This window comes from Cheilinus undulatus, linkage group 3 (genome assembly GCF_018320785.1).
Source record: "Cheilinus undulatus linkage group 3, ASM1832078v1, whole genome shotgun sequence".
Taxonomy (NCBI): Eukaryota; Metazoa; Chordata; class Actinopteri; order Labriformes; family Labridae; genus Cheilinus; species Cheilinus undulatus.
In genome coordinates this window covers 39,073,174-39,086,184 of record NC_054867.1, presented here as the reverse complement: position 1 = coordinate 39,086,184, position 13,011 = coordinate 39,073,174, and the positions used below count along the sequence as shown (strand labels likewise).

At 40.6% G+C, this 13,011-nt stretch overlaps 1 protein-coding gene across 5 annotated transcripts in view; it reads left to right on the top strand.

Moving 5' to 3' along the window:
* ppp1r16b (protein phosphatase 1, regulatory subunit 16B) overlaps nucleotides 1-13,011 on the top strand; it is a 172,435-nt gene that overhangs the window by 122,292 nt on the left and 37,132 nt on the right. For all 5 annotated transcript variants that reach the window (XM_041780060.1, XM_041780054.1, XM_041780045.1 and 2 more), the window contains exon 4: nucleotides 9,995-10,140. In XM_041780060.1, coding sequence (XP_041635994.1) covers nucleotides 9,995-10,140 — 146 coding nt within the window. The remainder of the gene's footprint in view (nucleotides 1-9,994; nucleotides 10,141-13,011) is intronic.

Genomic DNA, 13,011 nt, shown 5'->3' with positions numbered 1-13,011 from the left:
TGAAGAGGCTTTTAACTGGAGCTTTAATGATCATCCAAGATTTCAGCTGTGAAGTTATGGGGGGATGCTCCTGTGTGGGTGGGCCAAGACTTTACATTCACTTCTGCTTTTAAGGATCCTAAACTAAGACTAGTTCATAGACCATGTTCATACACTCTGCTGTCTACATTTAGTATTTACAGCACAACTGTCACATTGAAAGTCACTCTAGTATTTGTAGAGTGACTCTAAGAGTAAATAAATTGACAGGAGGGTAAAATAAGCATAAAACCTTGTATTGTGATTGTTTCACAGATGTTATGCTCGTATAGAACTGGGTTAAAAACCAGGTGTCGAGGATGTCAAGGGGAGTGACAGCTGAGGTAGAAAAACAACCAGCAGTAGTGGTTTAGGCTGAGACTGAGCCAAGAAATCATCCTCCCCTCTGTAATCCTGGTTTCCTCGCTGCCTGAATTCAGTCTATTAAAGTTGAATTCCTAACAGCTGAGCTTGTCATTGTGCGCTTCTCGCTCAGGCATTCCTACTGCCTTTATGATTTGCATCAGTGCCATCAGCACTGGTCCACATTCAGAGTCCTTATATCCTGAAACCTCCTGTAGATACAGCTGTATTCTAGACCACATGGTGCTGGAATCACTTTATTTCTTAAGTATTTCAGTCGCAATGTCAGGCACGATTCTGGGAGCTGTAATGAGGGTTAGATATTTTGGTGTTTGAGGTAGGTAAATTTAAGAGTATGACGTAAACTTAACCACGGAAAAATGAACTTGTTATGGATTGAAAGGGAAATAAGAGATTTTTAAAAAGGTACAAATGACTTTTGACTTGTCCACTGAGCTGTCTCTAGTTTTCATTAAAATGAGACACCGAGGAGCAGCGGTGGACTTATTTTACATCACTGTGGCTGCAGGGAGACACTGACATGGCTTAAACAAAGTGTGCTGAAAGGGACAATAAAGCGTGCGATTAATCACAAAAAAAGCCACAATGCCAAAAATTCATCCACTCTAAAAATATCCTTTTAGGAACTTTGAGGTCAAAAACTACTATTAGCTCATGTTTTGGACTCTTTTACACATGATCAAACATGTGCTCTGTGAGGTGCGTAAATGCATATCTCAGCACAACTCTGGCTTCTTGTATAGCTGCATGGAGACAAAAACTTAAGTCCAAAAAAAATTAAAAAGATACAAAAACAAGAGGATAGTAAAATGCATGAATTGGTTCAGCAGAAACAGGTTCGCAATTAACATGCAGGGGTTGAGGCCACAGTTTCAATTTAAAAACATAGACACTGTTCAGTGGTCTTGTGTTGTCTGTCATGAATGAAAGGCTTCAAGTGAAACGAGATCTAACTGTTTCAAATCAGCCTGCAGAGTATTCATGCCGATGGGACAGCAAATCTGAACACTCTTTCCCCCGGTTCACTCCTGACACGGGGAACAAGCAGATGCAAAATGTCAAAAGAATGCAAGGCTTAGTGGCCTTTCATTTGAAGGAGAGTACATAAATATGACAAGACTACGCCATGAGAGCCTTGTAAATCAGAGCCAGCCAGTAAGTGTACCTGCCAGCACTCAGAGGAGGCCAGTCATAGAGTTCACAGTGATGAGTGAGGCCACTACAACCAGTGGCAAACCTCAGTGCACAGTGATAAACAGTATTCAAAGACTGTAGATATCTGGCTAAAGCACTTACATTCAGTACATCACCATAATCAAGCACAGATAGAAAGGTTTCCAATACTAGATGATTACAAGCTCTGAGGGAGAGGCAGGATTTATTTCTGTAATAGAAACTGAGCTTCACCCGGAGTTTGCTGACCAAACTGGCAATGTGTGCTTTGAATGACAGCTCACGATCAATAAGAAAACGGAATTAGAAAATACCATGAGTTTGGTGTTGGAGGAAAAGAGGGCTTATAACAGTAACATTTTAAAACTTCTAGAGAAACTGTTTTGTGGTGTCCACACATCCACAGTGCTTTAACAACTCTTGTAAGACTCCCTAAGGTTTTATGGGGAAGCTCTGTGTGTAATTGCAAAAGGATAGATTTTTCAGCCTTAACCTACCTGCTATTTTTCTCTTAAGACTCCTAGTTAAAATTTCATGTGAAGTCAGGGTTAGCTGATAGGTTTAAACAGCAGAAAAAATCAGGAGAATTCACTGAGCTTGTTGGTAGGGGTGAAAACATTTACATGGTGTGTGGTGAGGAACCAGTGCAGTTGTATTTTCTTCATACTCTTTTATGCTTGCAAATATAATCGTTACCTCTTGCTTGCTGTCATTGTGAATGCAAAAGGCAAAAACTATCCCTATTGTTTCAGGCTTTGTTTCTTTGTCAAAGCCTGAAAATTAGGAAGATTTAAGGGGCAGGCTGTCAGAAATTTTCCTGAAATTGCCTGGAGTCGAGTAGTAAAGTCTGCCACTGAAAACCATTGAAATAGTTTAAGACAATAAATACAGTTTTACATTGCTATGAAGACGCCATGTCTCCTTATGTATGTAACTGTTTTTATTCCTTTGTTGCAGCATATTTACTAGTGGTGGGGTAAGGGGGTTTTCAGAGGAACTTGAGACCCCGTAACCTCCCTCCTACCACTGTTGGGCTCACCTGCCACCCCCCTCACCACAAGTGCTGAGCAAATGTCATCCCTCCAGCCTCAGCCTTATTTCCATGTAGATTTGCTCTTCAACCCGGACCATGGTCTTCCCAGCCCACGTAGGGCTCCCTGAAAGACTGCTGCTGTTGTTTTCCAGCCACTTGTGAAACAATCAGAGCCTTTGTCAGAGCCACACTCCGATCCTTGTGTGAATAGTTTTGAATAAAGCCACATTATTTCTTTGTTTGCCTCATTGTCTCGCTGCCAGGAGTCGATGGAGGCTGGTAAACAACAGCTCTACAGGGTTAGGCTAGGGGTTTAGCTCTACAGGGTTAAGCCAGGGGTTTAGCTGGGTGGCTAGTTAGCATGCAGGTGGGCTGAGGTGTGTGGGTTTTTTCAGGAGGAGGAGGGTGGGAGATTAGCCTTGTTGTTAGCTGTAGCGTGTAGGTCGCAGCCTCTGAAGGTTTTTCTGACGACATCTGTCATGCCACTGCTGCAGGCGTTAGCTTCAGATGTGAGCTAATCCATGTGATGTCTCTGACAGGCTCAGTCTTTTCACTTTAATTTTTGTTGAATCATTTCTTCAAGATTAGCGATTCACAAGTACTGGCAGAAAATGAAATCTGTAACTGGTTGTCTGAATTACCATCTCTGCGGAACAAGATGTGCAATTTTCCAATTTATTACAGTCATACACACCAACACACACATGTCAGAGTAAAGGGAACTGTGTGACTCATGCTCTTTTGTGTTTCCTTTGAATCTGTTGTCTCTGCTACTTTTTGACATCAATGCACAGGAAGTAGTTGACATAAATAAACAAGGCTTCACAGAATCAGACTTCTGCTTTTTACAGCTTTAGAGGAAGTAAAGATACAGGCAGACTCTGTCTCTTACCTTATCTGATCACGAAGCCTTTCACAGCAACTTCAACAGAAAAGCTTACATTTTATACATGATTATACATGTTCTGCAGAGATGAATGTAAAAACTAAAATAAAAACTTATGCAGAACTGACTGCAACTCAGACCTCTGCAAGTAACCCACCTTTTTTAAGAGTAACTTTGCTCCTTTCTTCTCATGACACAGATTCCTCTGCAATATTTCCACACGACACTTAAAGAACTACCACCTGCTGCCACCTTCAGTTGACAGACAAAGAAAGTACAGTGGTGGGTCAAGCTACAGTATGACACAAGGTCTCTATAGCCTCGCGATATTCAAGTGACCTTTGACCTCCAAATTGAAATCAATTTGTGCTAAATTTGACAAGAAATCCCCAATGTTCACAGTGACTTTGACCTTTAACGCATATAGGCATCTGTAGGGTTCAGAGTGACATGGATCACAAGTATAAACCCAGCATAAAAACCCACTGATGAACCACAAACTTGTCACAATAAAAAAACAGAAAGGGGCATTGTGATGAGGCCTAAACACTTTTTTATACACAGTTGAAGCCAGGCTCCTCTATTACTGTAATTCTGCACATAGATTCAAAATGCAATTACACCAATCTTCTCTGTTTCATACCTAGAGGACTATAAAACCATTACAGAGAAGTTGAGGAGAGGGCTGGTGGTCTGTAGCTCTACTGTGTCTTCTAGCTAATTGGGTTGTGTCAGGGTTCAGTGCACACAGTCACATGGCAAATATGTTTGAATGGAAAAGGTAAAACCACACAGCCTCCACATGGCATCCACATCCCATTGTACCTTTTACTGTTTTTTAACCGCTAGTAAACAACAAACGAAGAAGAAACAGCCACAACAAAGCACACAAAGGAGAAACCTTACATACAGTAGCGATTAGTAAGAAGACACGACAGAGCAACGAGATCCGCCGGCTTCTTATTCCTCTCCTCAACCTCTCTGCACTGTTTCTGAGAAGCATGTGAAAGCAGAGGGATTGGAAGGAATTAGTGATGCTGCTGATACATTTTAAAGGCTACATGTAGCTAAACAGTGGTAGAGGAGCCTGGCTGCTACTGTGTAGTTCTCAAACCTCATCACAACCTCTCTTTCTGTCTTTGCAGTAACCTTCACATATTTTATTTAGCTTTTTCCCTCAGTATTTATTTCATTATTTAAAACTATGTTAATATGTCATTCATTTTGCTGTTGCTTTTAATGAAGTTTTTTTGTTTTTTTGTTTTTTTTTTTTGCTCTTTTTCATGTGCTTGACACTGCAGACTGTAACAGCCATCACAGGTAGTTTTAAAGCCAAATGGACGAAGTGGATCTGTGTCACTACTGTCGGTTTAAAATGATAAATTAGAGAAATATTCATACAGGACTTCCTGTTGCCTTCTTCCTGTTGAACTGAATCTCTACCAATCCATGACCTCAAAAGCAAGGTATGAGCAGAACCATGACCTGTATATGTGCATGTAATGACTGCAGCATTGCAAAGTAACTGTCATTGACTGTCCTTTAGTAAGTGCTTAGATTTTGAACACTGTAGAGAGTAAACTGGGTCAGAGAATTGCACAGTGCTGAGGAGTGAGACTTCAAGCGTTCCTCAAAGGACTAGTGGATGTTTCTCAGGCAGTCGTGTTTCCAGTCAGCCGCTGGTCGTGTTTTCTTTCTGTGCATCCATTTCACCTTGTATCTGTCTTCCTGCTATCGTTCCTCTGCATCTTTGCCATAATTTCATTTCCTCTCTTGTGTTGTGTATTAATTTATGTACTCCCCCACACTCCTTATCAGACTCCAGCCTCGGCTACAAAACTCCAGAGAATGCACACAGCTCCTTTTCTCTTGATGTCAGTGGGTCTAATGGTCTCCTTTTTTATCAGTCCTTAAGCATTCAGTTATTTGTTTATTTTCCAGGCAGAGACAGCGATGGAGAGTAGGTGACTGAGAGGAGAGATTGTGGGTTTGTTTTGAGGCCAGTAGGGATGTACAGGGCGCCAAATGTGGCGGTCTGAACCACTAAATCACATAACAGACGAAGTTCTTCTTGTCTCTTTGAGGAAAAAACAGTTTCTGTGTTCAGTTCTGGCTCACTGTGTCATATTTAACACTCTTCACTCATTACCACAAGAATATTTATCGTCACTAAAGCATTAACTTTGTTCCAATTTATTTAATGGTTCTTTAATGTTCTGTTGAGACTGGAGTTGTTTTCTACCCATTAATTTTTGATATATGAATCTTTTTCATCCTGTTAGCCCATCAGCTGCACTAAAAGTCACTTTAGAGCAACGACATCAGTCTAACTGATATAAAAAGCATGCTGAGAAAGACGGTCTGCCGCTGGTTTTTGCATTTTATCCAAAGTGACTTTTATGTGTCTTCATATCTGCCCTCCATTTCTCCTTCTTCACATTTCCTTCCTGTTGGTGTATATTTGTGTTTGTGCTCCTCTCTGACTCACTCTCGCTCCGGCTCTGAGATACTTGAAACCGCTAGAGATTGCTCTTCAGCTCATCTTCTATGTTAATCCTAGGAAAAGAAAAAAAAAGCTGTGCACCTGAACTTCTAAAGGTTTATATGATGAGCACTCGCAGACAGAATATTTGAAAATAGGGGCAAAAAATAGGAGTTAAGGTAGAAAAACTCTTTATAAGGAGTGTAAAAGGTGTGATAGAATCTGAAAATGAATGTCAGAGCCTTCCCTCTTCGTTCAGAGAGAGCAGTTAAAGATTCAGGTATCATGTCTGAATCAAACATGTCACTGTTGTTCGCTCTTGTGTGCAATTTTAGTAGATGTATGGAAGCAGATGAAGACAGTCATTTACTTACGTTGTGTCTAAAAACAGCTAGAGGAAGAGTTATCACATCTGATCAGGAAAGAAACTTGTCAGTCGGCTGGAAATATGTTGGATTGGGGGCAGGGTGACCTGAAAAATTGAACCCCTGAAAAAATGAATCCGATGTGACTTTGTAAGTTTTGTTTTGTGGTTGAAGGAGAAATTTAGTCCCCCTTTCTTTTGTTCTGTACAAAACATCATAATCTGAGACATAGTGTTCATGCTTCTTTTTTGTTCCATGACAGTGAAAATACCTTCAGTGCACTCTGATACTAGATAGGAGAAATTCTTTTGGATTAGTTTGTGAGCTGACAGCAGTGTTGTTTCTAAAATCACTCATATTTGGATAAATGGTGAACTGAAGTTTGATTTTTCAGCCTTTTATAAACTGTGAGCTGTAAGCATAGTTTACTGACACAGAAAACCACTCGCACCATCTCTCTGTTAGCATCCTGCTAAGTCCATCATCACGTCCCAGGCCTGAGATGTATAAACGAAAACCCTTCCAGTATACTTTCAAAGTAAAAGCTTGATCTTCTCAAGGCCCACTTTGAGCTACCCACATTTTCACATAATGCTTTTAATCTGAAGTGGTTTCAGGGGCAGTTATTTAGTGAATTAACTCACTTGCTGTTTTATGGAAGTGAATTAATTATGACTTTTCTTTACAAAAAATCATAAAATTAACTGTTTCACAGATGCCTGCACAGATTCAGTGCAAACCAGGATAACAGTATTTCTCTTGCATACATAGATATGAATAATCAGGTTTACCTGTGTGCATATAAACTCAATCAAAACCAGAATAAGGCCCAAAACTGGGATACTTAAGTCCATGTAAACACACTCCTTGAAGAGTGTTGGGCGATGTTGTACTCATCCAAGTACATCACCATTATGCTTACATAGCTCACTGCAAAAGGACACAATGCAACACATTAAATACATTTATAAGCTTAAAGGTCACATATTTTACCCCTTTGAGACAAGTTTATATTGGTCTCAAAGGTCCAAAACATGTCTGTGAAGTTTGTTGCTGAAAAACCACTCCATTATTGGATTTTTGCATGTCTAAAAATCTGTGTTTCAACCCTGCTCAGAATGAGCTGTTTCTGTGTCTGTGGCTTTAAATGTTAATGAGCTGTCTGACCCGCCCCTAAACTCCGCCCCTTTCTGGAAATGGATCTCCCCTCAGCTGGCCACTGAAAGGAGGATCAGGAGGGGAGGGCGGAACTTTCTTCCAAGCGAGGAGGGCCATCCGAACCTGGGGGCGGTGCTAAATCCCCCCCCATGACATCATGAGGGGAAAATCTGAGAACGGCTTGTTTCAGCACACATTTTCTGAAAGGTGGATAAGGGGGGAGGTTCTGATTCTTGGGGGGGATTGTGGGCAGGCCAGGGGCACATACAAGCCTGAAAAAGTGTATTTTGCAGAGTATGTGACCTTGAAAGCTACAATATGTAGAAATTTAACAGGACTCATCTTGTTATGTACATAGCTTTTATGACAGAGTCAGCATGACAGACATGACTTATTTATTGCTGTCATTTAATTACTGGCTGTTTTATGTGTGAAACTGCTACAAAAACACAGCTAGAAATATTACTGGAAGCTGCCTTTCTGTTGCTGTACCACATTTATGGTTTGTATCGTTTACTCGTGATGGACCACGATTATTCTCTGCCATCGGTTGTGAGTTCAGTTGCCCAGGATCATCCCTGTAATCTAGATCCCCAGTCCTCTTAATGTTGTGGCCCAGCAAGGCATTTCTAGGTCTAAAAGAGACCAGACACACTTCTTGTTTTGAATTTCTGACTGTTCAATAAAACCTGCTCTAAATTAGATGCATGTACTAAAATGAAATCAATCTCTCAGTCATGAATTTCTTATAATGGAGAGAAAAAGCTGTTAAAAGTGTGCATCCTGGTTCATACCGCAAGCAGTCCCCGAATGCTTTGTGAGTAGCATGCAGCATCATGGCCCTCCATGCAACATGGAGGGCCACTATTAACAGCTTTTCTCCCTTGTTTTTTAAAATTCATCAGTAGCTTTTGCTCCATATAGTCCTTCATTCAAAACAAGAAGTCATCAGCAGAGGTAGCAGAGGCCAGCAGTGTGCCTCGACTTGTCATCTTTTGCTGTTGTTTTGATTGAGAGCCCTCTGATGGCAGAATTTACTCAACTGTGCATTTAAAGTTACTTTGATGTTACTCGAGCCACAATCACTTTACAGCACAAAGATATTCAGACTCATAGATTCACTTTTTTTGATACTGAAGGATACATTTGCAGGTCTGTTAATTGGAGATTTGGAAATCCAAGTGCCGGCTGTATGTCTTGCCTAGCCACAATGCTTGCTGGGACAGCAGTCTTTCCTTGAATCCTTAACAAGAAACAGAGCTTACATATTAGAAGGATTTATAATGCTCATTGTCTTGTAATTAAACAAACTTTTTTCCCCTCCTAATCGTTGAAGCCCTCATGGGCAGGATCTCAGTGGGATTATCAGCAGTCACTTTGTCAGAGCATTTTAACATTTCATCATGACGGATGTCTCATTTTCATTTCAAAACACTCCAGTGTTGTCTTGCCTGGGCTCTTTGGAATTAACATCAATCTGTCCTGGGAACTAAGCAGGAATTTTGTGACTTTAATGAGCCTTATGTTGGAGTTATGGGAGGTTAGAACAGAATAGGTGATAGATCAGAATAAAACAATAAAATAAACACCAGCTGAGATGTCTGGGTCAGACTTCTGCTCAGTTCCCTGATTATATCAAAACTCCCTGTGACAAAGTTATCTCATTATTTTACCTCACGTCTTCGTCTCTCACTCTTTTTCTTTCTCTCTGTTGTCAGTCTCTGTCTTTATTCACACAGCACTGCCACATTCACACCAATTAGCTGGGACAGAGTGAACTGCTGTTGCTGACAGCAGCCAGATTTTAAGGATGGTTCTCATGGAAAAAATCTCTCCTTCCTTCTCCTCCCCACCCTATAATCACGCCCAAGTTTAATGAGGAAAATACTCTCCATCCCTCTCAGCCTTTGTGTGTCTGTCTCTGTGGATGGGTGGGAGTTATGGGTGCACTTCCAGTTTTTGTCTTCAGTCCAGAGAACAACCCACACAGTGGGTGAGATGTCAGAGCGACTGTGTCCAAATTGGCTTAATGTCTTCTCAGCTCTGCACCCTGCAATAAGTTATTACAGGACTTTTGTGGAGGAACAGTCTGGCTTCCCTTTTTGTTATTTCTGACAAATTAGTCTCTTTTCAGCGTTTAGAGAGCTGAAGCCTGCAGTATCGGGGCAGCACAGCTGAGTGATCCAACTGTGGATAACACTAAAATTTGTTCCCTTTCAGCCCCTATTTTATTTCCCTCCAAACAACAGGATGACTCTCAACAGGTTGCCGGAGCTTTGTTTGATAAAAACAGCAGTTATGCCTTTGGAATTATTCAAATGAGAAAAAATGTCACACTATTTGGCATTTCCTATTTCTTTGTCACAACCTTCTTCTCTGCTGTTTAACCATCTATTCCTCACTCCTTATTCTCATTGTTCATACTTGTTATCTCTGCACAGGGGTATAAAAACTAACCCAGTCTCTTCTTTTACCCTCCCCTCCTTTTGTTTCAGTGTTGTATAGATAACTACGAGGAGATGGTGAAGATCCTGCTGGACCGAGGAGCCAGCGTCAACGCTCAGGATAATGAGCTGTGGACACCGCTGCACGCCGCTGCTACCTGTGGCCATGCGGGACTCGTCAAGATCCTCATTGCACAGTAAGACACGCTGATACACTACACCTGGTGTCTGCTGCATTTAAGAGTAGAAGCATCCTGCCTCAAATAGGAGAAAAAAAAAATGTTAATAGTTGACTGAGGCTGTTCGAACTATCACTTAGTAAAACATTGGCTGATGAGTGATTGATACGGCTCAACAGGTGTTTAATCATCAGTCACATTTAGGGCTACATGGGGTGAAGATCCATTGTAATGAATGTATTGAAAATAAATGTATTGAAAGAAAGGTTTGAATGATGTGATTTTGAAAGTTTTACTGAAGAACTTCATTTTTTTTTTTTTAATTTTGGAGGTTGCAATTGACTGTTTTAATTCCAATAATTATGCAGCACTACTTGAAGTTTATTTTATTAAAAAAAAAACAGGGAAAGGAAAACACAACCATTATTTATCTCCATTTATTTACAATTTGTCATGTTGGAGGTTGTATCTTGATATCTGTGTTGTAATTTGGTACAGTAGGTATCAGATGTGTTGGCACGGTACTATGTCAGTACCGTTTTTTGATATTCATCCCTAGGTGGTACCCTCTGTACCACTGTGCAAGCTACAGAAACGTTGACTGGAAGCAACAGTACCCAAACTCTTTCCTCAGAGGCCTCCAGTTGTATCCAAGAAAAGTTGAGCCCCCCCATATCAACATCAGTTTAATTGTTACATTGACAAACCTCAGAAAGTAGACTGACACATGTTTTTCATACCAAAAGATATTTGTATATAACTAAGTGTCTTATTGTGATTTTCAAATGTGCAGATCTAATGTTTGCAGCCTCACAGCAGACAAAGCCTCCCCCCAAATGGTTGGTACACCAGGTTAGGAGCCAATGATTTAAGTAAATACAGAAACCTTAAACCAGCGGTTCTCAACTGGTCTGGCCTCAGGACTCATCAGTCTGTCTTACGACAGATTGTGACCCAAGTTGCCAAAAAAATTTTCAATAACACATGTTTAGTTGAATTGAATATGTTGCAGTTTGGAGCATGATTGGACCAAAATACCTGATATAAAAAAGAAAAGGGACAAAACTGACAAATTTTATACCCTCTTTCCTCATCATTATGTGTCATTTTTTGCCAGTTTTCCAGAGAACTTGTGTAATCACTTCATTATCATGGGAAAAGTAGCCATTTGTTGATAAATTAGTTAAAATATTGATCAAACATTAAAATTTACCCAATTTCACAGTAAAACAGTGTAAAAAAAAAAGTTATCGATTAATGTCCAACAAGGACCTCAGAACTTTTGCCACCATTTTTTTCAGACACCTAGTCGTGACTTACTGAAAACTGCTCTGCGACCCACTTTTGGGTCCTGACCTACCAGTTGAGAACCACTGCATTAGACAATACCAGTGCAGACCATAGACTGTAAAAAGAATTGGACAAACCCTGTGTGACGTCAGCCGTCTGCTTACAATAGGCGGACTCATACAGCTCTTGAAGCCAATCCACGGCGGCTTCCATATTGAAATCGTGGTCTCAACCGAACTTTGGATCAACCTAACGGCCCGCCCACTAAGCGTGACTTCCTGTCGTAGCTTCTGCCTGTCAAGCTATCTGTCAATCAAATGAGATGCGCCAATCAGTCCGCAGTAAGGTTTTTCCTAAATATAATCTAAACCATTGTGGTACAAAAAATTCACCCCCTGTCAGGGGGAGCACATGAAGACATTAGCTGTGAGACATGTTTGTTTTTTTGAACCAGGCTGTAAACCAGTTTATTTCAAGTGTAAAAAATGGCTGTGTAAAAAATGGCACCGGACTTCCGGTGTTGCAATTTTTTGCACTTCAGCATTGGCTTCACTTTTCAGGACCGGAGGTTGCTGCTTGGTGCAGACATCAAACATACACTGTGATTACTTAGTGCAGTCTGCATCTAGTCCATGTTTTCCAAAAATGTTAAGCGGATCAGCCTGACAGATGGCAGGTTATTAACTCTACTGACAATAATAATAAAGAAATATTGATAAGAACAAGCATTTGGGCAGACTCTGTTGAAATCAGTTTTAACGGTGCTCCGTCTTTAGACATCAGAAAAAGTGCCGCTGTAATTATAGTGTGCTCAGAATCATAAATTTAGAGAGCAGATTCAATAAAATTGTATCTTATTACAGAACAATGATAAAATATTAGTGGAAGATATCAAGGGATAATATTAAATTTCCCCCTAGCCGCAGGACTTGTAATGATTAAGGTGTCATCAGCTTTCTTTGTTAAATAAGATTCATTCACAGTTCAATAAAGCTGTCAGTGTTTTTCCTGAGGAGCTTAATGGTGGTGAAGTGGTTTTCACTGAAGTAGGTACATCTGGCACAACTTCACCAACTTCCAAGGTGCATGGAGGATGAGGAGAGTCTTGAAGAGAACAGAAATCTCCAGCAACACTTATAGCTTAAGGAACAACTTTATTAGAGCGATGTATTTCGGCATCAGGGTCCCTAAACACACCCTCAGGTACCGTGAAGGCAGATAGCAGGGTTGCCACAAGGATGTCCCAAGAGCCCCAAAAACTCACAGCAGTCACTGAGCTGACCATCATGGGTCAAACATAAAGACATAAAGAAATGCCATCGAGCTTGACCTTGACTGTTGAAATGTGGAAAGCTTGACTCTGACCCCCCTAATAGTACATGTATATGTATGGAGCATATATATTTAGTATGCCTGTGGTTAAAGTGTACCGCGCCTTTTGCTTATAACAGCTGTGATGGGCTTAAGCCCCATGACCCTGCTTTGGATAAGCGGTATAGATAAAGGATGGATGGATTTTTATTCAGAGTAATACATATCTTTATTTACACTTGCACACATTGAGTAAGCACTCTACAGAGTTATATGGGTGTTTACATT